Source organism: Triturus cristatus, chromosome 8 (assembly GCF_964204655.1).
Source record: "Triturus cristatus chromosome 8, aTriCri1.1, whole genome shotgun sequence".
In the NCBI taxonomy this organism is placed as follows: Eukaryota; Metazoa; Chordata; class Amphibia; order Caudata; family Salamandridae; genus Triturus; species Triturus cristatus.
In genome coordinates, this window is record NC_140591.1 from 277,387,853 (window position 1) to 277,414,044 (window position 26,192).

The window sequence follows — 26,192 nt, forward strand, 5'->3', positions numbered from 1 at the left end:
TGGTGACGCGGGCCAACTACTTTTAATGCATGATAATCCTTGCGGTTATTTGCAAACTTTGGCATCGCATCACCTACACATGTCGAGTAAGGTGCCATACGAATGGGAATACGAACCCCTCGCCCGTCCTGGCGACGGGGTTAGCATTCCCCCCCTTTTAGAGGGACACGACATGGAAGTAACCTTGAACCCCGGTTAAAGTTGACTCAAGCCTCAGCATCACAAAATGGATGCTGCCACCAGACACAAGTCTGACCTCCTGCTGCTGGGAGACCTTCCAGCGAGGGGAGCTTGGACAAAGGGTTTCCTGTCGAGGGCGGTGTTAGCACCATCCCAGACAGGGTTTGTGTATCCCAGGTAGGCAGGGCTGAAAGGAAGGTGATTGCAAGTGGCACCCCGGTGCTCACTGTGCATAGCCCGGCTCAAACCAGTTTCGGGGGCACACCAGCCCCTGAGCTGGGGCGAAACCGGACAAAGGATAGGGGTGTAACCACCCCCCTCCTGGCTCCACCCCAAGGTAGGACCTAGTCACGCGCCAGCCCCTTTTCTTAGAATAAAGGTAGGAGCGAGTCCCCTTCCCAAAGGGGATAATCGGATAATCAGACAATCGGATAACTCCGAATCACGAACTACTTTCCACGAAAGGAACTCTTGACTATTTCTGAAGACTCTCCCTTGTGGCTAAGGAGTAGCCACCCTGCACCAGCAGGCACCAACTAAGCGCTTGCGGTTTGCTGCACGTCTCTCCCACGGATCAAGACTGCCCAGCTCGACGAGACCCGAGTTCCCTGCCATCTCTGACCTTTTACCTACCTCATCAGCCCAGCTGAGAGTCGTAGGTGTGACGAGACCTGCGGGACCGGCTATCTTCAGAACCTGCACGACGCTTATCTAGCCCGCCCACCGAGGGACCCTCGAGTGAGTGCACCTAGGGTTTGAGAAGCCCTAACCCTGAGCAGCTCCAGCACCGAAGTCTGCCTCCCCAGCATCCACGAGATCTGCGTGGGGGCCCTTCCGCTCCTTGCTGTTCACCGCGTTGTCCGACCACTTGCCGACCGGCTTGTGGCCCTCTTCACGACGCACCAAGATTATTTTCCCCACCGGTCTGGTTGCTCCAGACTGGCTCTTGCTCCCCTTCAACAGAGGAGTACCACGGACCCTCCTGGTCCACTCCAGACGCCATCTTGACTCCCCCCGCTTGGGTTGCCACTGCCAAGATCCGCTGCCCCATTCCTGGGCCCAGCATCATCGACAGCAGACACCTTCGTGGGACAGCTCGCCCTCCATCCTGGTCGCCGCCGCGCCTCCTGGTCCGAGGAACAGCCGAGTCCGACGTCATCCACTCACCTGGTCGAGGTGACTTCAGCCGGTACCCTCCTGGTGCCCACACGATCGCTGGCTAGCGGTTGAGAACTGTGTCCCCTCTGCTTTCAGGTTTCCTTCATCCCCGATCCAGGCTTGGATCTCGCTGAACATCGTCACTGGTCGCCTGCCAGCAACTTCTTCTTTCAGGCTCCTGAGACTACAACGAGGACTCCCGACATCTTGCCGAACTTCACGCAGCCACAGCCTCTGGGCTAGGTAACTCGAGCATTTCGGTGCTCCATCGCAGGTTCGCTCTACAAGTGTCCAGTTCCTTTTTCGTTTAGTCCCACTGATCGGAACACTCCGGAATCAGTACCTCCAGACTCTAACCATTCGCATTTCACTGTTCGTTTAGATGGTCTCTCGTGCCCCTCGGACATTTGTGTAAATTGTGCAACTGAAGTATTTTCGTAAGAGTTTTGTAGTGTGCTTAGCTCCCTGACTCATAAAGAGCCAGGGTAGTCTTGTTATAAATAAATATCCTTTATTTTCATAACAACTTGTGTGGTGTCCTTTCACGTGGTATTCAAGGGGTAAATGTGGTGGTAAAACAGCTGGCTTAACACGCCCTCTAGAGTTTAGCCTAAGACTGCTCGTGTCCATGCTACTAGGATAGCTGGTCTATAAGGTTGACTTACAACCAATCATCAATAAGGGTCGTTTGGAATGATACACAGTGATCACTAGAATAGTGAGCACTACATATCAGGCCAACTTCTCACATTGGTGAGCAGCGGTTGGGATTTGAGCTTGCTGTTGTTTTACCACACACGTATCCTAAGAATATCGAAGTGAAAGATCACATAAGTACCCAGGTACATATAACTTAACTTAAAATACTCCGAGTTCTACTGAACCGGCTGTTGTAGTGTAACAGGGCTTAGCACACCCTGACTACAACTCCTAGCAAGGGATCAGTAGGTAAACCCATAGTGTAGGTAGGTGCAACACTTACACCTCACTAGAAAAGCATGTCGGTCCACGGAGAGTCTGCAGGGACTCCCTTAGTGGTCAGTGACCCTCCACAGGTCGTGTCACGATATGCAACTCTTAGCTTCAAGGAGATGAGACAACTGTGTGCCTCCAGGAAGCTAAACCAGGGTTCTAACCCTACCATCGCAATACTGATAGGTCTCTTAGAGGCGTACGATGCTAGGAGGTCCTCTAACACAGGTCCCCCCAGTGCTGATGGGAACATGCCTCCCTTAGAGGGAACCCTCGGTGACCCAGACCTCGACCTCCACACAGAGAAGGACGAGGACGAGTTATCAGGAGACGAGGCAGACAAAGGTCCAGTGGTAGTCGGCAGGCTTACAAGGACCAACTTAAGCAGGCATGAGAATGGAACTGGGGGAGCCCCGGGCCCACGCTCAAGCAGGCCTAACATTGGGAACGGACGAGCTAGGTCTCTCTCCAGAGGCTCTGGCAGATCGGTTCATACACATGTCTCTCAGGCATCTTCTCAGAGAGGAATGACGTCCCCTCAGAGAAGGGAGCATGAAGCGAAGATGCGGGAAGTCAATCTGAGGATCGAGCGGGAAGAACTTGCCCTCGCCAAAGAAAGACTTGCCCTAGCCCGAGAGCAGAAATTAAGTGGGTTAGATCCCACTGGTGGCAGCATTCTCAATAGAGAGAAAGACAGGGGTATAGACACTAGACACCTGAGTAAAATAGTGCCCCCCTTTAAACAAGGGGACGACATCCACAAGTGGATAACTGCCTTGGAGAGGGCCTGCACTGTCCAGTGCGTCCCCCAAGTCAGTGGGCAGCTATACTGTGGCTTTCCTTTGAAGGTAAAGGAAGGGACAAGCTCCTCACTACAAGAGCTGAGGATGCTAACAACTACCAAGTCCTGAAGAACACACTGATTGATGGGTTCGGCTTAACCACGGAACAGTACCGGGTGCTGTTCCGGGACACCCAGAAAATTCAGTCTCAGGATTGGGCTGACTTTGTCGATTGTGCCACTAAGGCTTTGGAAGGCTGGTTGCTGGGTAGCAAGGTTACTGATTACACAGGATTGTACAATCTTATCATGCGAGAACAGATTTTAAACAACTGTCAGAACCAATTGTTGCATCAGCACCTTGTCGACTCGGATCTGATCTCTCCCCAAGAATTGGGAAAGAAGGCAGACAGATGGGTCAGAACAAGGGTCAAGCAGAACCAGAATCAGAACCAGGGTGGTCAGAAGAAAGCAGACCAGAAGGGTAGTAACAAGAACGAACAAAATGACCAGAAGTCTTCGACAGGTCCCCAACAAACCAAAGAGGGTGGGGGTCAGGCTTCACAGAAGAAGAAGACTCAAGAAGGCCAGTCAAAAAGGTGGTGCCAATACTGTAAAAGTAAGACTCACTGGTTTAGTGAATGCACCAAGAAAGGAGGGCAAACTCCTGCCACTGCAGCCCCTAAGGCACCTGCACCCCCTAGTACAGTCAGCAGTGGTAGTGCGCCTCCCAAGGCATTAGTTGGGTTAACCTTGGGAACCGAGGGGAGTGACGACTTAGTCGGCACGCTCACTCAGGCCGTCCTTGTCTGTACAGGGGATATGGATATGTCCCCTGATGCCAGTCCCAATACTTTGGGCAAATACAGACAGACACCTTTGATTAATGGAAAAGTGGCTCAGGCCTACAGGGACACTTGTGCCAGTGTCACCATGGTGACGCCTAACTTTGTGGACCCTGGACAGATCATGCTAGGTACCAGTTACCTAGTGACCAATGCCAGCAACGTCACTACCAATCACAGTATGGCAGTTGTTGATTTCTCCTGGGGAGGGGTAAGTGGCCCGAAAAAGGTTGTGGTTAGTTCAGACCTCCCCGTAGAATGTCTGTTGGGCAATGATTTGGAAACGTCACAATGGTCAGAAGTGGAGCAGAGGACTCACATGGAGATGTTAGGCTTGCCAGCACATGTCCTTGCTGTGACCAGGTCACAGGCCAAAAGATGCCCCACTGAACAGGTGCTGGATCCTGGAAGAACGGACCAGACACCTTCCAAGAAAAGGAGCAGTAAGGGTAAGGCTTCGCCTTCCCCCTTGCCCCAGGTCGTGGATCAAGTCTCCGAGGAGGCTGACCTTAAAGAACTGAGGGAAACTGAGCCGCAAGAGCTTGAACCTGGTCAGGTTGAGTTTCTGGGCTCAGGGGGACCCTCTAGGGAAGACCTGGGGAAGGCACAGTTAGACTGCCCCTCACTTGAACCCCTCAGACAGCAGGCTGCTGCTGAGGCTGCAGGGAACGCCACAGGTACCCACAAAGTGTACTGGGACGATGGACTCCTGTACTCCGAGGCAAGAGACCCCAAACCTGGCGCGACCAGGCGGCTGGTCATCACCTTGTCTCTGAGAGGTTTCCTCCTTACCTTGGCCCACGAGATTCCCCTTGCAGGTCACTTAGGCCAGAATAAGACTTGGGACAGAATTGTTCCACACTTTCACTGGCCCCACATGTCCGAAGATACAAAGGAGTTTTGCCGCTCCTGTGTCACTTGCCAAGCCAGTGGTAAGTCAGGTGGCACGACAAAGGCCCCCCTCATACCACTACCGGTGGTGGGGGTACCCTTTGAACGAGTGGGGATCGACATTGTCGGACCAATAGAACCCCAGACAGCATCAGGGCACAAGTTTATACTGGTGGTGGTGGACCACGCCACCAGGTATCCTGAAGCTATTCCCCTTAGGACCACTACAGCACCTGTGGTGGCACGGGCCCTACTTGGAGTGTTCTCCAGAGTGGGCTTCCCTAAGGAGGTCGTCTCAGACAGAGGTGCAAACTTCATGTCGGGATATCTGACTGCTATGTGGAAGGAGTGTGGTGTCAACTACAAGTTCACCACACCCTATCACCCACAATGCAATGGGCTTGTTGAGAGATTCAACAGGACCCTAAAAGGGATGATTCACGGGCTACCTGAAAAGCTTCGGCGGAGATGGGATGTCCTGATACCCTGCCTCTTGTTCGCCTACAGAGAAGTCCCGCAGAAGGGGGTTGGCTACAGCCCTTTTGAGCTTCTGTTCGGACATCCTGTAAGGGGACCCCTTTGTTTGGTAAAGGAAGGATGGGAGAGACCTCTCAGAAAGCCGGCATCAAACATTGTGGACTATGTGCTCGGTCTCCGCTTGCGGATGGCGGAGTACATGGAAAAGGCATCTAAAAACCTTGAGGCGAGCCAAGAATTACAAAAAGCTTGGCACGACCAAAAGGCTGTCCTGACTGTGTACCAGCCTGGACAGAAGGTGTGGGTGCTGGAGCCGGTGGCCCCAGCAGCACTCAAAGACAAATGGTCACCTACTTGGTAGACCTGGGAACTACCCGGAGCCCCCACAGGGTGCTCCATGTAAACAGGCTCAAGGCATATGTCGACAGGGAGGGCATGGGCTTGCTCATGGCCACAGATGAGGGACAGGAGGAGGAGAGTGACCCTCTCCCGGACCTGCTCTCTCAGAACCCTGACGATGGGTCAGTAGATGGTGTTGTCTTTTGTGGCAGCCTCTCTGGACATCAACAAAAGGATTGTAAACAGGTTCTTCAATCCTTTCGACATATGTTCTCTCTGACGCCCAGTCAGACCAATTGGTGTACCCATGAGGTCGACACTGGGGACAGTCTGCCCGTAAAGAGTAAAATCTATCGGCAGCCTGATCATGTCAGAGACTGCATCAAGACAGAGGTACAGAAAATGTTGGAGCTGGGAGTCATTGAACCCTCGGACAGCCCCTGGGCTAGTCCCGTAGTTCTCGTGCCGAAACCTCACACCCAGGGCGGTAAGAAAGAAATGAGGTTTTGCGTGGACTACAGAGGTCTCAATGCAGTCACTAAGACTGACGCCCACCCAATACCAATCATCAATAAGGGTCGTTTGGAATGATACACAGTGATCACTAGAATAGTGAGCACTACATATCAGGCCAACTTCTCACACAGTTCATGAAGTTGGGGTAAAGGTGTGGCAGGCCAACACCATGGTCCAGTTGGTGCAGACAGTCTGCATGTCTCGCAACTAATACTTTGCTGTTTAGGAGTGTTTGAGGGGGGAAATATGTGTTTTTATGAGTTTATGTATTTTAGTTGTTACAAGCTGGTGTGTTAATATCCACGATGAACAGTGCCACACGTGACTCTTGCAGACCCAAGACCTGGTCTGAACACTGACAGTCTCAACCTGGCCCCAAACGATTCGGTTCACTTGGTGCCATGGAATGTGAATGGCATGCAAGACCCAGTAAAGAGAACATCGGTCCTCCATACAGCCGAACGCCTTTGGGCCAACATTCTATTTCTCCAAGAAACCTGCTTGATAGGGAATAGAGTCCCATGCCTAGCCTGCTATGGAACTAAGTATGTTTTCCACTCAGGGTTCTTAAGGGAGGTCTAGAGAGGTTGCCATGTTGCTAAAACAACATCTCCATTTTGAGATAACAAAGATATGATCGGATCAATGGGGCTGGTACATAGCAATCACAGGCCTATGGAAAGAGGAACCCATAAGTATGGTAAATGGTTATGCCCCCTCCCCCTTTGAATACACCCTTCTTAGAGGTCATCATGAGACTGATAGGGGAACTCCAGATGGGACTCATGATATTAGGGGGAGACTGTAATAGATTGGTAAACATAAAACTGGACAGAATTCAAAGCCAAGGTGGCTCAAACTGAGAACGTATCCATTTGGGACCCTCCTTGGAAGTGATGGGTTTATCGGACATCTCTTGCCAGTTTTACCAATAGTAGAGAAGATACTTTTCATTCCGAAGCATGTAACTCCCTCTCCTGCTTACACAATTTCTTTCTCCCCAAAACGGACACCATTAGGGTAGCAGACGGACAAATCCTAGCCCGTGGCCTCTCTGACCACTCCTTCATTAAAATCCACATACAGATTGCGGCCGTAGAGCTCCACTACGTTAGAGACCGCTGCATGGTCCCTACATGACACCAAGCTCACCTTCGTCATAGGGACTCAATAAATAATAATTTTTCTCATAATTAACACTCAGTGGACTCCCCATTCACTGTATGGGAGGCATCACTGGCAACCCCTCCAGGGGAATTCATGAGTTAGTCCACAGGGAAAAAACTCAGGCAATGGCAATCCGTACAGGACATTGAAGATCAAATAAGATCCCTGGAAAAATGGGCTAGCAACAACCCAAACTCGAAGTTACACAAAGAAATTGCCCACTCGCAAGGCCAAATGCAACACCTCGTACTTGTGGAGATAAAAGAAGTGTGGATGACGCGCAGTCTCGCCTTTTTCAGTGGGTAGACAAGGCCAGTAAATTATTTCACCACCACTGCTAAAATATCATATACTATGATTACACATACCTGATTACATATATTCTCGACTCCACAAGCCAAAAAATCATAGGGTACAGGGAGATAGCCCACCACTGCACCTGATACTGCGCCGATTTTTACGCCCGTCACAACACTCTGCCAGAGACATTCATTCATTATTTTGTGTCGGATTTGCTCCTATGGTCCCTATTGGACTTAGAACATCAATCCCTGGAGGGGAATCTAGTAGCAGAGGAGCTGACCCCATCGATGAGCAGGCTACAGTCTGGGAAAACATTGGATCTGAATGGGTTTCCCGTCAAACTCTTCAGGCACAAGCTAGGTGAACCCCTTCAGGAAGTCCTTAAGGATGCACTAAAACATAAATGCCTACCTTGCAGCTTCCACAACGCTTAAATATTAATGATCTCTACACAGAGTGACTGTTAAATGTATTCTCCTATCATCGTGAATACAAAGGTCAAAATCATTGCCAAGGCGCCGGCCGACCTACTGCTGCTGGTCATTCTCTCTCTGATTCACCCATATCAAGCAGGCATCTGATAGAGATTACTAGCCGCAGATTCCTTAACGTAGAATTATCCCCAGGCGTGAGACTGGACCCGGAAAACTTTCTTGCCCAGCATCTCTGCGCGCCGGTGGGGCGGTACCACGCGACTCTGCCACGACGTCATCTGCGGGCATGACGTCAGCGAGGTCACATAAGCCCCACCCCAGCATGCTGACGTCAGTTTTCTTCTTTTCCGCGTGCAACGCGGACCCAGATCGTGTTCCTGGCCTGTTTTCGGGCTTTCTTTTTACGCTCAGCGTTTTCTTGGGTACAGTGTGCGAATGCCTTCGGGCTTCAAGACGTGCTCGTCTTGCGTGCGCCAGATGTTGGCGACGGATCCCCACCCCATCTGTTTGTGGTGTTTGGGGGAGCACCATGACTCCACGGCCTGCGAGGTGTGTCAGCAAATGAAGCCGAAGTCTCGGCGGGAGCGCCGGATGAAACTCCTTTCGGGAAGCATGTCCAGGTCGGCATTGGTGTTGCGCCCCTCCCCCGCGGAAGGCTTCAAGAACCGCCGCTTCCGTCTCCGACATCATCCTTCTCTAAGGCCGCAAGGGCGTCGCTCACCTGTTGGTAAGTGTCGCAGTTTGTCCCAGAGTCCTGGTCCCCGGCCTGCTGGGGGCGTGGATTCTATGCGGGTGGTGCAGCCCCGCTCGTCGTCATCCTATCCGCCGTTCTCCGGCGCGGGGGCGACCAGAGCCCAGATGGAGGCTTATGCGGCGGCCTTGCAGGTCTCTTTGGCTCCTCCCTCTTCTCCTTCTCTTCCTGGGACGTCTGCATATCCCTTGCCGCGTACGGGGATTCCTGCGGCGTCGCCTCCGGCGCCAACTGGTTCGGATCCAGGTTCGGAGGATGTGGTGCCGTCGGGGTGCGGCCCTTCAGGGTTCCCTGCTTCGGACCACGGCGCCTCTGCCTCGCCGCAAACCCCAGCAGGGGTCCCTGTGGAGCCGCGGGAGGGTGCCGGGGCTCGGAGCTCGGGGCACCTCCTCGAGTCCCCCTCGGTCCTCTGGGCAGGCAGTGGCCTTGTCCGAGGCCGAGGTGATGCCGTTCAGGCGGCGGCGGCTGCTGGCCCTGGTGGCGCCGCAGGGGCCGGCTAGGGGTCGGGCATGTCCCCAGGCCCCCCTAGTCCCTCCACGCAGGCAACTGCCTCGTCCGAGTCGATGCCTTTTCGGCACCGTTCCCTAGCTGCCCCGGTCTCCCGCGCCGCGCGTTGATTCGGAGGTCGTTCCGACGTCCCCTTCGGCGCCGGTTGACGTTGACCTGACGTGGGTGGCGGACTCTACGGCGCCGGGCCGGCGTCGGGTCGTGGATTCATCTTCGGACACCCCCTCTTCTCCAGAGGTTTAGCAGCTGTTTGTTTCATCTTCTTCGGAGACAAGTCGCCGCGTCGTGGCTTTTTCCCCGGCGTTATCTAAGGACGGCTCTTCACCGTCGCCGTGCCTGTAGTCTTCTCCCGGAGGCGCCTCAGGTTCCCCCTTCATCGGTCTACCCTCCCCCTTTTCGAGCTTGGCCTTTTCCTTTCCCCGGTTGGGCTGGGAGACGGCCGCCTTAGCTTGCAGCCGTCGCCCACTGAGGAACTGCTTTCTCCGCCGCGGGGCCCTACGGAGGCGAGTGCTGCCTTCGCTCGGGCTGTTTCCACGGCTGCGGGAATCTTGCACATGGGCGATCCAGCTACCCATTTCCCCACGGATCATCTGCTGGAGGTTCTCCATCAGGGCTCTGGTGGACGGGAGCTGCTTCTTCCCTTCGAGGCTGCGCTCCACAATTCTCTTTTGGGGGCCTGGGGTCGTCCTGCCACAGGGGACCCCAGGCCCCAGCCTCTTTTGCACCGCCACCGTCCTGCACGCATGATCCTGCCTGTCTTTCCCTCCACCCTTCTACCAGGGGCCCTCTTTTACAGACTGCCTTTCCCTCTTCCCATCGGTGTTGTCTCCCCCATCGCGGGAGGCCTGCTGGTTGGATTCCTGGGGGCGCAACATCTTCGCCTCCTCCAGTGCTGCTTTGCGGGCCCTTAACACTCTTTGTGTATTAGCCAGAGCCACCTCTTGCTTATGGGACTCAGCGGAGTCTCTTATGTCTTCCACTTCTCAGGAGAGTGCCTGCGTTGATCTGCAACACCATGTGTTGGATGGCCGAGAACTGGCGGCGTTTATTCTTCGCTCGGCTCTGGACGTTTCGGAGGTGCTTTGTCGTACCATGGCTACTTCGGTGGCCCTTCGTCGCCATGCCTGGCGACAGGATAGTGTTTTCCCTGAGAACGTTAGAGAACGGCTGGTTGACGCTCTGTTGTTCCACGCCCCTGCGGATTCTGCCATTCAGAGGTTTCTTGCGGGGCTTCGCCCTCCTCCTCGACCTGACTGTCGGTCTGTGTTTTGGGAGGTGTTCTCCTGTTGTTTTCCTGGGGCCTTGTAATGGGTAGCCCGGTTGTGTGTTCTGCCTGGTTGATGTGCCTTGGGGGTCCTTTTGTGGGGCTCTTGGTGCTGTTGGCTGCTGGTCCGGCCCTTTTGTTGTCTTGTGGTTTTGGCTGTTCGTAAGCCCGGTATGCCCTGAGATTAGGCCTTCTGTCTCTTCTTTATTAGCTGCTTCTTAAGCCGTCTGCGGGTATTTTCTGCAGGTCTTTATGTTTTGTCCTCTGCTGCGGAAATCTTTTCCTAAGAGGTGTTCCCATGGTTCTTGGGACATAACCTACCCGATGTGAGGTATTTGTAGCTATTACATAGCTCTGTCATGTGCTGGGGAGGTGTGATCACCCTTTCGGGTTCCTTTCTCTCCGTGGTGTCACAGTATGTCGCAGGTGCGATCTTCTTGCCAATTGTCTTTTTGCGGCTTGCGCTAGGTCCGTCCTTCTCCTTGTCGCCATGCCGCTCGGCCGGTCTGGCATGCTGTCTGTGGCATCGTGTTGTGGCTGTTCCGGACTTTTGTCCTGTGTTTTCGCTGGCTCCTCTGCCGGCTGCTCCAGAGGGTTTGGCTTTCCTTGGCCTCTGTGTTCGGATGGCCGGCTTGGGCTGTCCTCCGTCTCCCTCTTATTTTCTGCCGGTTCCTCCATTTCTTCGTGGTCAGTGTGTGGGTGTTCTGGCCCGGCCCCTCCCTTTTGGTGTGTCCTGGTCCTCCCGGGCCTCTGCCTTTGGTTGGCGTCTGCCTTTTCCTGGGTGCGCTGTTCCGTGGTGTTGCCTGTTGCTGGTGATGTGTGCCCGTGCAGGGCTGCTTGTTCTACTCCACCGTGGTGCTCTTGCTGGGTTTCCTTGTGCCCCTGCCTCTGGTTCCTTTGGGGCTTCGTACAACGGTGTTTTTCTTCCGTCTGTGCTGTTGGCGGTGGCGCTGTTCCGGCCTTGTCCGCTGCTTGCGGCCACGGTGTTTTCCGCTTCTTCCAGTGGCTCTGCCTCTTGTCACTGGGTTCGAAATGACCCTTGAGGTTTTTGGGCGCTGTCTGCCCCTGCGGGGTGTTAGGCGCTCTATCTTGGTTGGGCTAGGATCTCCTGCTCTTTTTCCTTCTTGTTCTTGTGCCATGTCCCCTTCTGGGGCCCCGGTCTCTCCAGTTGGGGAGGCTCTCTCGCAGGCCCTCCTCCCTTCTGGGTATGGCTAGGGAATCTATTTTACGTTAAGGAATCTGCGGCTAGTAGTCTCTATCAGATATACAAGTTACTTACCTTCGGTAACGATGTATCTGGTAGAGACGATTCTAGCCGCAGATTCCTTCACGACCCGCCCTTCCTCCCCGTTCTGCGAGGACCCTCTGCTTGGGTTTCTGCAGTCGCCTCCCTCTGGGTGGCTTGTCTTCTGTGGGCGTCCTCTTCGTTTTCTTCCGGTCAGGCTTTCCTCCAGCTGGTTTCTCTCCAGCGTGAGGACCTCCTTTTGCTCTTTCCTCTGTTGTTAGTTTCTGATCCCCACCGGTCTTCTTCGTTGGGGGTTCTTTTACCTGTCCTTTGACCTCCTACTCCCCTCGGAGGTTATGGCCCTCCTTGGCAATGTAGTCTGCGGATGGATTACCTGTCCTTGCCCTCCTACTCCTTTCAGGAGGTATGGCAATCCTTGACAGTGTACTCTGGGGATGGATTGCTGTTGTTCCCCTGTTCCAGGCTTGGGCCCTTCCCTTTGTGGCCGGGTTTCAGACCCCCTCTCTCTCTCTCTCTTCTGTCACGGCGCTTTTCCTTGCTTGTGCCTCCGGGATGGCTCTCGCCTTGGCTTGCTAGGTGGTTGCATGGAGTGGTCCTTTGCGCTTTTCTTGCTCTGGCTCCGCTGCTCTGGCCTTCTGGTGCTTTACTGCCACCTGGTGCTTTCGCCTTGGCTTGCACAGTTGTTCCTCAGGGTGGTGCTCTGCTCTTTTCCTGCACTGGTCTGCTGTTGTCACCTTCTGGTGCCTTGGTGCCACCTGGTGCTGTTCCTCACCTTTTGTTTCTCTCTCTTTTGTTTCTCTGGTTTTTTCACACACTGTTCCCATGCTCTCCTCAGTTTTGTTGTGCTGGCTCCACGTTGTGTCGCGGAGAAAGTTCTCCGAAGCAAACTGACGTCAGCGCACCGGGGTGGGGCTTATGTGACCTCGCTGACGTCACGCCCGCGGATGACGTTTGGGCGGAGTCGCATGGTACCTGCCCCGGTGCGCAGAGATGCTGGGCAAGAAAGTTTTCCGGGTCCAGTCTCACGCCTGGGGATAATTCTACATTAAGGAATCTGCGGCTAGAATCGTCTCTACCAGATACATTGTTACCGAAGGTAAGTAACTTGTACTGTATGCCCAAGAGAGCCACTTGCCACAATATACTATTACTGAACAATGTAATTGCCCTGGCAGATAAATAAAAGACCAACAGCAATACTATTGGCGGACATAGACAAGGCCTTTGACTCAATGGGATGGGCATACCTACTAACTCTCCTTCACCAACTTAACTTTGGACCAAATTTATCTTTTACGTCAAACTCCTTTACACTGACCTGACGGCATATGTCCGGATAGCGGCGGAAAACATCCATGGCATTCCCTATAGAGAGAGGGACATGTCAGGGCTGCGCGCTGTCACCACTGCTATTTTTCATCACCATTGAACCACTAGTGGAATGGATCAGAATCGATGCACAGATTGCGGGGTTCCAGTGGAAACTGGAACTCTCAGACAGAATTACCCTGTACTCAGACGATGCACTCATTTTTGTGACGGATACTGACCAAACGGGCACAAGGGCACTAGAGATCCTTTGTATCTTTGGGGGAAAAATCAGGTCTTTTTATTAACCTGGAGAAATCCTTTACCTTTCCCATACCTTCATGCACCCGAGACCCTTGATGGGCCTCAAGCATACCAATAGCTTTGCAAGGCTTTAAATACCTGGGAATCTATTTGACTCCAAACCCAGAGATGGTGTGGTCTATGAATATACAACTGCTGCTGAACATACTGAAGTCTGATGTAGACATGGTCTTCACACCCTCTGTCACTTATAGGCTGCTCCAGCCATTTTTAAAATGAACTCACTCCCCAGGCTTTTGTACCAGCTACAAAACTATTCATATCTGCTACAAAAACTCTCTTTCTCAGAATACAGTCTGTACTATGCAGATTTCTCTGGAATCCCAGTCCCGCACAAATGCATCAAGTCCACTCATGAGGCGAGGCATTGTTGCTGCCGAAATTGAGTCCTAGTATAGGGCCTCTCAACTTGTGATTATCAATGAGGGGTGGCACGGTACCCAAAATGACCCAGGCTATGATTCTGAGAAAATGGGCACTTCAGGGCACTACTATACAACATTTATTATACCGTGAAAAGATGTTACTATCACTGCCCCTTGTGACCCGATCTGTGATCCAAACCTGCAACTGAGTTTAAGGGTGATAGGCCTGGAGAACAGGCTCCCAGGACAGGCGCCATCATGGACGGGCTCCTTTTTAGACCACATGGCAACACTCAAATGATTCCATTCGTGGGACACAATAGATATTTCCACACTGGGGGGTCTGAGGAAGGCACAATACTCAAAACATATCAAACCCTTCAGTCTTAATATACCCTGCATCACAGCCAGTTCAGCTGATATTTACAATTACGACACGCCCGAACGCCTCAAATCACGGGGCTCGATCACCTCCAGTAATTCAATCCCTTAGAAGCAAAGTTGGTCCTGGGTGAACTGGGGGACCACAAAGTAACTCAAGTCTACACCACATGCCTGACACCTTTGAGACACTGTGAACTGCGTGAGAACGGGATTGGGGCTCACAATAACTAAAAATTATTTCACAAATCATTGGAAGGGATTGACCCCCCCCCCCCCCCCATTCTTTACGAAATGGAGGAGAGGTTTTGATTGGTGCATGCACTGAGAGCAACCAATATAGGAGGCCAGGGGGTGCCCACAAAAAGGGGGGCGTGGCCAGTGTACAGGGGAATAGTTATCACAACGCAAAACTGCAGGGTGAGGACTTTAGATGTTGAAATCTGATCGTATAGGGGTTCGGAGCCATGAACTTTTTTTCTCAGATACTCCAAATTAGTATGAGCTGGGGCAGGGGGAGGAGAAGATGTGACACACTTGTGAGAGGAAAATCGGGAGATACTGTGCCTGTTATGCAGTTGATATGTTATATCTTACTGTTCTATTTCCAAAACTGAATAAAATGTGTTATAAAAAGAATATCATTACCCAATAACCCTTACAAGCTCACAACCTTCCTCATGCTTTTCCAGGACAGGATGTCAGGCACCCGCCTCATGCTAGGCCCATCTAAAATTGAATTGCAATTCTCCTATTACCTTGACTAGAAAATCTGGATTTCATTAATGACACAGAGGCTAACATTATGCATAATCTTTTAATGCAGTCTCCAAGCAGCCGCATACATCACAAAGTAAAGGGTTCCAGAATAGAACACTACAAGTATACAATAGGCATGAGCCACCAACAATCTGCCTCTTTAAAATGTGGAGAAGAGCAAATCAGTCCCAAAAGTTAGTCTTCTTTTTTTTTTTTTTTTTTTTTTTTTAAGTTTTATTGATGATTCAGAGAGGACAAAAAAAAAGATAGTTAACAGACCATTTGCGTCTAATCACAACATATAAAACATGAGATACATCGAAGTTTCCGACTCTACATCAATAATTTGTCAACAGCAACAAAAAACATGAAAAAACACAAAAAAAAAAAGAAAAAACAGCAATAAACAAAAAAATAAAAGAATTAAATGTCATTGCTGTGCCCATATTCTAAGCGGATCCCATATTGCAGCCCCCATTTTTTTTTTTGCCATGCCTTTCAGTTTATATAGTGCAAATTCCGTATTGTATATGGAAATTAGTTTAGCCCTCCAGCTTATAAAGGTCGGGGGCTCCGGGTCCAGCCACTGAGATGTTATACATAACCTCAATACTGACATACAAATAAACTTAAAGCCTCTATAAGATGTTGATAATCTACCTGACACAGCACCAAATTCGATTCCAAACATAACCAGAGAGGCTGTAACAGATATAGGCATTCCCAAAATTTGCAGCAAGAACCGTTCTATATCCATAAGGAGGAGCTGAAGGGCAGGACACAAAAAAAACATATGAATCGAATCTGCTGCATAATATCCACATCTGGCACAGTTAGTCCCCCTCCCCACCTTCCATTTTGCTATCTTCCCCGGCGTATAATACAAGTTAAATGTGGCCATGTATGATTGGCTTCTAAGACTACCAGAAAGCAAAATGGAGCTGGCAGTTCGCATTACCAGATGCAGGTCCAAGTTGTTTAGCACCATTTTCTCCTTCCATAATGCTTCCTGTCTATCCATATCATCAGGTTGTATTAACATAAATTCTGTATATATTTGCCCTATTCTACACTTCATTTTTATTAACTCCAAAATATGGATCTGCCTTTGCTGGAATTTCACCCCCGCCCTTGCGGCCTGTAGAAAACTCCTAACCTGCAAATACTTAAAGAAATCAGCCCTCCCCACACCAAATCGTTCTTGTAGAGTTGAGAAAGATAGAATCTCGCCCTGCTCTAATAGATCCGCTACTAGTCTAATATCATACTGTGCCCACCTGCGCATTATCGCATCCTGAAATACAGCGGGCGGTAATGCGGACGAATCCAAGGGTGTATATTTGATAATGGTTGGGATACCTAGTTGTTTACGCACCCTCTTCCAGACTGAATAGGCCGTCTGAATGATCTTAAACCTAGTTTTTTTGTAGTAACTTGGCTCCAACACTTTTAAAAGTAAACCTTGTGCAGATTCTCCCAAGCACCACTCATATATAGACGGAGAGAAAGCCGGATCAAGGACTGCCAACTTGCCCCAAACCAGGATCCCCATTAATTGGAATAGCGAGGATAGATGATATAGATAGAAATTTGGGAGAGCAAAGCCACCTCGATCGACCGGCAGATAGAGCCACTTAATAGCCCTTCTAGACCGACGATAACCCCAAAGAAATCGTGAGCACATTCGTTCTATTCTAGAGTATACAAGCTTTGGGAAAAGCATTGGTATAGCCCGAAACAGGTATAAGAACTTTGGGAAGATGGACATTTTTAAAACATTAACCCTTCCATATAAGGAGAGATGCAGCCGGTCTGTTCACTCCAAGATTTTATTTGAGGAGGCGAGTATAGGATCCACATTGATCGTCGGAATATTATAAATTTGGGGTGAGATAATTATACCCAAATAGATTGCCTCCGTAACCACTTCCACGTGAACCTCCAATGGCAATCCGACCTCTGTATGGAGCACCTGAGTCTTCCCCAAATTTAATTTATAGCCGGACATTGCTCCGAAATTCTCCGTTATGGCTTTGATTCTACGAATGGCTCTATTCATGTCTGATGACAAAACTGCCAAGTCATCAGCATATGCTAGAACTTTGGCTGAATATGTCTGCGTGGTTACCGGTACTATTTCCATGTCGGACTCTAAGCTTTCAATAAGGGGGTCTATAAACAAGGCAAACAGGAGTGGAGAACAAGGGCAACCCTGCCGAGTGCCCCTGTTAACCGAAAAGCTTTGAGATTCTTCCCCCCCCCCAGCCGAACTGTTGCCATCGGAGAAAGTTAGTCTTCTAAACACTTTTCTCAAACTGAAACACAAGATGAAGGACGAAGGAGAACGAAGAAGGAAACGTTACCTGAAAAAGAAAGAAATGTAAACAATTTCAGAAAGGATAGAATAGCAAGCAAAGCACAAAGCAAATACAATTATATACAAAAAATGAATATTAAAGCGGGAAACTAATTTACAATAGTAAGCTTTGAGATAAAACAAAACATTTTCAATAAGAGGTACACAGAGAGAAAATTCTATAAAGTAAACCTTAGCCTTCCAAGGGAAGGGATGGGTTGGATAATGTTAGCCTCCGTATCTTTAATGAAATCCAGATTCTCTAGTCATGGTAATAGGAGAATCGCAATTTCATTACAAGAACGGAGGCTACATTATGCATGTTGGTAGCTTTGTAAGACTATATCAGACATGTGTTCGATAGGTTAACAGTAATGGGGTGCAAAGGTCCTAGCGTTAGACCAGTCGGCAACTTTGAGAATATCATCCAACTTACCACCAGACCAGAAAGATTTACTGGCCATAGCACCTCTGAGTGAGTGAGCTTGGAATTTACTTAAATCAATACTTCATGATATCATCATGACATTTTTAACCCATCTGGCAATGGAAGTAGAGGTTATAGCTCTATGAGGTTTAACAAAGGATATAAGTAATTGATATACACCCTGGGCACGATGACCAATCATTCTGCGATCATATTCTCTCATGCAGTCCACCACACATAGTTTTGGAAATAAATCAAACTGTGGATAAAAAATAGAATCAGACATAGTCTTGGTTCTTCTAATTAGTTCAAATTTGACACCAAACATATTACTGGATCTGTTGGTGATATCAAGAGTCTTGACATCAGAAGCTCTTCAACAAGAGATTAAACATAGCAGAGTTGCGAGTTTGATGGACAGAAATTTACTGTTCAACTGGGAATTATCAGGCCAGCTAGAAAAGAGATCGAGAATTAATGTAACGTCCCAAAGAGAATCGTATTTAGGTTTAGGGGGTCTCCTTAATCGAATACTCTTCATTACTCTACAAACAATAACATTTTTACCTACGGTTTTACCGTTAACTAGAATATGGCCAGCAGAGATAGCTGATCTATAGCAGTTGATAGTTCTATAGCTGAGGCCCCGCTTGAATTGTTCAACAAGGAAATTTACTACGTCAACAATAGGTGCTTCCAAGGAATCCAAGTTCCTTTCCACGCACCAACATACCCAGCATCTCCATATATTGCTGTATCTGTAGTGAGTACCTGGGGCCCAAGACTCTCCGAGGAGTGTTGCAGATGTTGACAAAAGCCCTGAGATTTCATTGGATCTCCTGACACTCTCCAGGCAAGTAGGTTGAAACTCCTGCTGAGTTAGGGGGTGATCTTCTCCATTTAAGTTTGTAAGGAGATTCTCTACAAGAGGAATCAAGAAGGGGAGGGTTGCAAGCTAGTTCTAGAGTGGTTGGGAACCATGCCTGCGAAGGCCAGAAAGGGGTTATTAGGACAAGGCAGCATTGATCTTGTCTGACTTTCTGTAGAACTCTCTGGATCATGGCAAAGGGTGGGAAAGCGTATGCCTTGACATCTTTCCATCTTTTGCGCATGGGCGACCCGGCTGCCCATTTCCCCGCGGATCATTTGCTGGAGGTTCTCCATCAGGGCTCTGGTGGACGGGAGCTGCTTCTTCTCTTCGAGGCTTCGCTCCATAATTCTCTCTTGGGGGCCTGGGGGCATCCTGCCACGGGGGACCCGGTGCCCCAGCCGCTTCTGCACCGCCACCGTCCTGCTCCACATGATCCTATCTGCCTTTCCTTCCACCCTTCTACCAGGGGCCCTCTTCTGCAGACTGCCTTTCCCTCCTTGCCATCGGTGTTGTCTCCCCCGTTAAGGGAGGCCCGGTGGTTAGTTTCCTGGGGGTGCAACATCTTCACCTCCTCCAGTGCTGCCTTGCGTGCGCTTAACACGCTTTGTGTGTTGGCAAGAGCCACTTCTTGCTTGTGGGATTCGTCGGAGTCCCTTCTATCTTCCGCTTCTCAGGAGGGTGCCTGCGCTGATCTGCGGCACCATGTGTTGGATGGCCGGGAGCTGGCGGCCTTAATTCTTCGCTCGGCTCTGGACGTTTCTGAGGTGCTTGGTCGCACCATGGCTTCTTCAGTGGCCCTTCGTCACCATGCAAGGCTGAGGTATAGTGTTTTCCCTGAGATCGTTAGGGAGCGGCTGGTTGACCTTCCCTTCGATGGCACTCTTTTGTTTCACCCCCCTGTGGATTCTGCCATTCAGAGGTTCCTTGCGGGGCTTCCTCCTCCTCCTCCTCCTCCTCAGTTACCTGGATGTCGGTCTGTATTCTGGGAGGTGTTCTCCCGTTGTTTTCTGGGGCATAGTAACGAGTAGACCCGTTTGTGTATTCTGTATGGTTGTTGTACCTTCAGGGTACTTCCGTTGGCCCTTTGGTGCTGTTGGCTGCTGGTCCGGACCTTTTTTGACTTGTGGTTTTGGCTGTTGGTAAGCCCGTGTAGGTCCTGAGATTAGGCCTTCTGTGTCTTCTTTATTGGCTGATTGGCAAGGTCTTTCTGTTTGTCCTCTGCTGCGGAAATTTTTCCTAAGAGGTGTTCCCATGTTTCATGGGACGTAACATACTCTATGTGGGGTAATTGTAGCTATTACATAGCTGTGTCATGTGCTGGGGAGGTGTGGTCGCCCCTTACGGGCTCCTTGCTTTCCGTGGCGTCACGGTATGTCGCAGGTGCGATCTTCTTGCCGATTGTCTTGAAGCAGCTTGTGTTGCGCCCAGGTCCGTCCTTCTCCTTGTTCGCTACGTCGCTAGACCACTCTGGCCTGCTGTCTGCGGCATCGTGTTGTGGCGGTTCCGCGTTTCTGCCGGTGTTTCGGCTTGGTCCCCTGTCTGGTGTTCAGGGGGGACTGGCTTTCATTGGCTTCTGTGTTCTGGTGGACGGCTTGGTCCGTCCTCTGTCTCTCTTTCTTTTCTGCCTTGTTCCTCTTCTTTCGTGGGTCAGTGTGTGTGTGTTTCTGGACGGGCCCCTCCTTTGGGGTGTGTCCTGGCCCTTCCTGGCCTCTGCCTTCGGCTGGCGTCTGGCTTGTCCTGGGTGCGCCATTCCGTGGTGTTGCCTGCTGCTGGCTGTGCATGTCCGTGCAGGCCTGCTTGTTCTGCTCCACCATTGTGGCCTTTAATGTATTCCCTTGCGCTTTGCGCAACTGTGCCTTTCTTCTTCTTCCGTCTGCGCTTTTGGCTGTGGAGCCGTTCCTGCCTTGTCCACTGCTTGTGGCTGCGGTGTGTTCAGCTAGTTTCTGTCACTGTATATGTGTTTCTTACGGTTGGCCCTGCCTCGGTTCTACCTCTTCTCCCTGGGGTTGAGGTGGTCCTTGTGTTCCTTGGGGCTTTTTCGGGCGCTGTCTGCCCCTGCGGGTTGTTGGGCGGTTCTCCCTTGGTTGGGCTTAGGATATCCTGGCCTTTCCCTTCTTGTCCCTGTGGCATGTCCCCTGCTGGGGCCCTGTGTCTCTCCTGGTGGGGAAGCTCTCTCGCAGGCCCTCCTCCCTTGTGGGTATGGCTAGGGTATCTATTCTACGTTAAGGAATCTGCGACTAGTAGTCTCCATCAGATGTAAAAGTTTCTTACCTTCGGTAACGATGTATCTGGTAGAGATGATTCTAGCCGCAGATTCCTTCACGACCTGCCCATCCTCCCTGGTTTGCAAGGACCCTCTGCTTGGGTTTCTGCAGTCGCCTCCCTCTGGGTGGCTTGTCTTCTGTGGGTGTCCTCTTTGTTTTCTTCCGGTCAGGCATCCCTCCAGCTAGTTTCTCTCCAGTTTAAGGGCCTACTTTTGCTCTTTTCCCTCTGTTGTTAGAGTTTCTGATCCCCTTGCGGTCTTCTTTGTTGGGGATTCTTTTGCCTGTCCTTTGACCTCCCACTCCTTTCAGGGGTTATGGCCATGCTTGGCATTGTAGTCTGGGGATGGATTGCTGTTGCTCCTCTGTTCCGGGCTTGTGGCCCTTCACTCTGTGGTTGTGGTTGCAGACACTCTCTCTTTCTGTCACGATGTTTTCACATGCTTGTGCCTCCAGGATGGCTCTCACCTTGGCTTGCACGGTGGTTCCATGGAGTGGTGCTTTGCGCTTTTCTTGCTATGGCTTCGCTGCTCTGGCCTTATGGTGCTTTAGTGCCACCTGGTGCTATCGCCTTGGCTTGCACAGTTGTTCCTCAGAGTGGTGCTCTGCTCTTTTCCTGCTCTGGCTTTGCTGTTTTAGCCTTCTGGTGCTTTGATGCCAACCGGTGCTGTTCCTCACCTTTTGTTTCTCTCTATTTTGTTTCTCTGGTTTTTTCGCACACTGTTCCCATGCTTTCCTCAGTTTTGTTGTGATGGCTTCGCGTTGTGGCGCAGAAGAGTTCTCCAAAGCAAACTGACGTCTTTGCGCCGAGTTGGGGCTTATGTGACCTCGCTGACGTCACGCCCACAGAGGACGTCGGGGCGGAGTCGCGTGGTGCCGCCCCCCTGGCGCGCATAGATACTGGGCAAGAAAGTTTTCCGGGTCCAGTCTCACGCCTGAGGATAATTCTACATTAAGGAATCTGCGGCTAGAATCATCTCTACCAGATACATCGTTACCAAAGGTAAGTAACTTGTACTTCAATCACATCACCCCAACACTGTAGGAATTTCAGTACCCCTCACGCCTTACCCCACCTGCATAAACTTCATGACAAGCTGTATAGCCTGTAAGGCCACCAAAAACAAAAAACAAACTAATCTGCCTTATGAACTAGTCATCGAATGTGGACAACGCCATAGAAAGAACCAAGATATTGCCAGACTGCGAACAAGGAATTTGCAAGATAGAAAAAAATCAGACAGCAAGCCTTTTCAGTACAAGAGGCCTATCGACAAAAGGACTGTTCCTACGGTCCTGTAAACCATATATAAAGAGAAGATCTACCCCATCACTGCTCATTATCACCTCTCCCACTAGCCACCATTTTGCTCCCTGCTCACTGTTAACATCCAAATAATACTCCTTGTACTTTTGCCACTATTTTATAACTACATTTTACAATACCCCCTACAAACATTAATATAAAGAAATTTGATTGCATGTTTTTTAGTTTCAAACAAACTTATAAGTGTTTAGCTTGTTGGAGATTCCTTGTAATATGGCTATTCAGGCAACACTAGCCAAATATGGTAACCATCAGTGAAGATCATTTGCCTCCCAACTTAACACCACCAATCTTGTCAACAAGAGTTTTAGAGATAGATAAAGGGATAGTAGCAGATGAATATTTGCCAACTTTAATTGTCGCGTGGATAACTGGACCTTCAGACCATAGTTAAAATCTAATTGGTACTCAACTTTTGATTCTGTTTTCAACATCTTTCTTTATCATGTTTTAAGGAGGTCCAAAGAGGGCATTTTGAGGAGAAACATCAGGCTTTCCTTGATGTTTGCCAAAATTTCCGACCAGTCTTCCGCTACTTCTGCATGGAGAAGTTCTTAGACCCTGCTGTTTGGTTCGAGAAACGTTTGGCCTACACACGCAGTGTGGCTACCTCATCCATAGGTAAGAGTTGCTATTCTCAAGCTAATATAGCAGTTTGTTGTGGATGTCAGTTTCAGTATGTTCCAACATTTGCTTCACATATTCTCAAGTTCTTCTTGTTGTTCCGTATCCATTTTAAACTCTGCCTAACATAATATCGAGAACTATTTGTAGTGAGATGATCTGTGTAGGGGCTTTTGATTCAAACACATGGCACAGTGCCAGGGACTTAGTGTAATGCTAAAGTGTAATGGCCCTAACATCACTGTCATCTCATTATTTTTCTCTTTTTATCTATCTCCCATTATCAGTGAGGAATGTTTGAATTGTTCAAGCTAGATGAAAATTCCATTGCTGTAGTGATTTGTTAAAATAATCAAATCTTAGTTGCTTGACACCTGCTTAAGATGTAGCTAAGCAGGCATTCCGAGTCTTGTTTGTTTGTGAAGTAAAGTGGCTGCAGATTCCTAGCAGCAGGTGGTAAACAAAATAGCAAAAGGGTCATCATTGACAACAATAATCTCTCTGTTTGACAGCCACCCTCGCCTTACTACTGAAATCAGGTGAAGGTTTGAGAAGCTAACACTGTGTGCTGGGTGAGCGAATGATTACTTATATCAATGTGAACCCTTGCCACGTGCATTGCGTTCATGTTAAAGATAGTTGTATTCAGTAAGATATGAATAGCACTTACATACATGTTTGACATTAATGTTAGAAACCAAGTCACATTTGAAATTAGTATCTGAAAGAAACACGTTAGTTAGATTCCTCACCTTAGAATATCCCCAGGCGTCAGACTGGATCCGGAAGATTTTTCGTCAGCAATACCCCTTGCGCGTCGCTAGGCGTCGTCTGCGGCTCCGCGTCCGTCGTCGGCGTCGTGCGCCGGGATGACGTCGTCGGAGTACTTAGACGCCGCCCTCGCGCGCTGACGTCAGTTCTTCTTTTTTCCGCGCCAGTAAGCGCAGATCCGGGAGAGCTACCCCTTTTAGTCTTTTTTGACTAACTCTTTTTGATCATTTTTGATCCCTGTCTGTCGACATCTGGTGCCGGTAGGATGCCTGGGTTCAAGGCTTGTGAAGACTGTCATCGACTGATGTCGGTGACCGATCACCACCGCCGGTGCCTCTATTGCTTAGGCCTCGACCACGACGCGGAGTCGTGCAACGACTGCCAGGCCCTGACTTCGAAGGCTAGGCGGGAGCGGTCCCGCAAGCTTCTCGAGCTTCGCCACTCGGCTCCGCGTCGTGCGCGATCCCGGTCCAGGAGGAGGTCCAAGGATCGCTCGCGGAGCCCTAGCCGACGCCACCATCGATCGTCGGGCTCCAAGTCGTCGGGTAAGTCCAAACACTCAAAGAAGTCCAAGCGGCGACATCGCTCTTCGGACTCCCCTCGCCGGTCGCGCGACTCGGCCGAGGGTCCAAGTGGTTCCACCCCCGCGGCTCCGGCGGAGCCGCAGGTGCCGCGTCCGCCCCCATACCTTCCGGTCCCTGGGGCTGACGCGGCGCCGGCGGAGATCAGCGCCTTCCTCTCGGCCATGAGGAGCCTGGCCCCGCCGTCGACGCCCGCTGGCGCGCCTTCGGGCCCCGCGGGCTCGACTGGGCGACCTCGCGTGCCGGCGGCTCCGGCCCCGGCGCCGTCGACGGCTCCGGTCTCGACGCCGCAGGTCCCCGCGGGGCCCATGCCTGGGCCCCAGTCGACGCCGGTTGACCTTGTCACTCCTCCACCGGCGCCGACGCCTGAACCACCGACGCCGTCACCGGCGCCGCCGACGCCTGTGACGCCGACGCCCCAGTTTAGCCCTCATCCGGACCCGACGCCGGCACGGCGTCCGCCGACGCCGCATCCGACGCCGCTAGAGACCTACCATCTCTACAGTCCGGTTCCGATCATTCCTCCTGTTTATCAGGAATCGGAAGAAGGGGGCGACTGGGAGGGGTTCGAGGACCCTCTGGCTGTTCAGTCACAGCTTTCTCAGGACTGGGCAGATGAACTGGGGGAGGCCAGCGGGCTGGACACCTCGCCAGACGCTGGATTCACTTCTCCTCCGACCGTGGCTTCGGAGGAGGGTGCAGCATTTTCTGTGGTGCTGCGCAAGGCGGCTGAGGCCCTTGGGCTCGAGTTGCCTGCCGTGGCTGTGAGGACCAACATCCTCACTGAGGTGCTTCAAACCTCAGCAAGCTCCACTGAGCCTCTGCTGCCGTTTAACGAGGCCCTCACTGACGTTCTGCAGGGCACCTGGTCCAAGCCCTCCACAGTCCCTCCTGTGGATAGGAACGTTGCCAGGCGCCACCGCCCTGCTCCGGGCGACCCCAGCTTCCTGTCCCAACACCCCACCCCCGAGAGTCTGGTTATCCAGGCCTCTACTTCCCAATCCTCCTTCCCGACCGCTCCGCCGGACCGGGATTCCAAGAGACTCGAGCAGTTTGGCAAGAAACTGTTCTCGTCCCTTAGTTTGGGCCTGCGGTCCTTAAATACCGCCTGTCTCTTGGACCGTTATTCCCATTCCCTGTGGGATACGGTGGAGGACGTGCTGCCCCTGTGTCCGGAGGAGGTCCGGCCACGTCTTTCCCAGGCTCTGGCCGATGGGAGGGATGCAGCACGGCACGCCATAAGATGTGGGCTTGACACCACGGACTCGCTAGGTCGGGCGATTTCCACCACGGTGGCGCTCCGCCGCCACGCCTGGATGCGGTCCACGTCATTTTCCGGGGATGTCCAGAACACCCTCATGGACATGCCCTTTGATGGCACTCGCCTGTTTGGTGAGAAGGCGGACAGTGCGCTGAACCGCTTTAAGGACTCCCGGGCTACGGCCAAGTCCTTGGGCCTCTCGGCTCCGCGGGCGCACACCTCCGCTTTTCGCCCCTTTCGTGGCCAAGGAAGGGGCGCCTCCTCACGTCCGCAGAGCCACCAGCCGCAGAACCAACCTGCGCGCGGTCGCGGACGTGGCTTCCGCCGTGGCGGAAATGGAGGCCGACGTGGTCAGCCCACATCCACCCCGGCAGCATCCGCCTCAAAGCCTTCCTAGTCCGAGCTTTCAGGCCCATACCACGCCAGTGGGCGGCAGAGTTCGCCATCACCTGCTCCACTGGCGGTCCATAACATCGGACAGGTGGGTGCTGCAAATCGTCCGAAGGGGCTACTCCCTCCCCTTCGAGACGACCCCTCCAGCCATGCCACCACAGCACCACCGTATCTCGGGGGATCATTTGGATCTTCTCCGCGAGGAAGTTTCGGCTCTCTTGGCCAAGGGGGCCGTCGAGCGCGTTCCGAGTCCAGAAGTAGGTCGTGGTTGTTATTCCCACTACTTTCTGGTTCCCAAGAAGGGCAAGGGGGGCCTGCGCCCTATCTTGGACCTCCGGAACGTCAATGCCTT

The 26,192-nt window shown here is 51.4% G+C and overlaps 1 protein-coding gene across 1 annotated transcript in view; it reads left to right on the forward strand.

Moving 5' to 3' along the window:
* Positions 1 to 26,192, forward strand: part of ATM (ATM serine/threonine kinase) — a 1,586,045-nt gene that overhangs the window by 1,394,063 nt on the left and 165,790 nt on the right. The window contains exon 58 of the mRNA XM_085621514.1: positions 22,666 to 22,831. Within this exon, the coding sequence (XP_085477640.1) occupies positions 22,666 to 22,831 (166 nt within the window). The remainder of the gene's footprint in view (positions 1 to 22,665; positions 22,832 to 26,192) is intronic.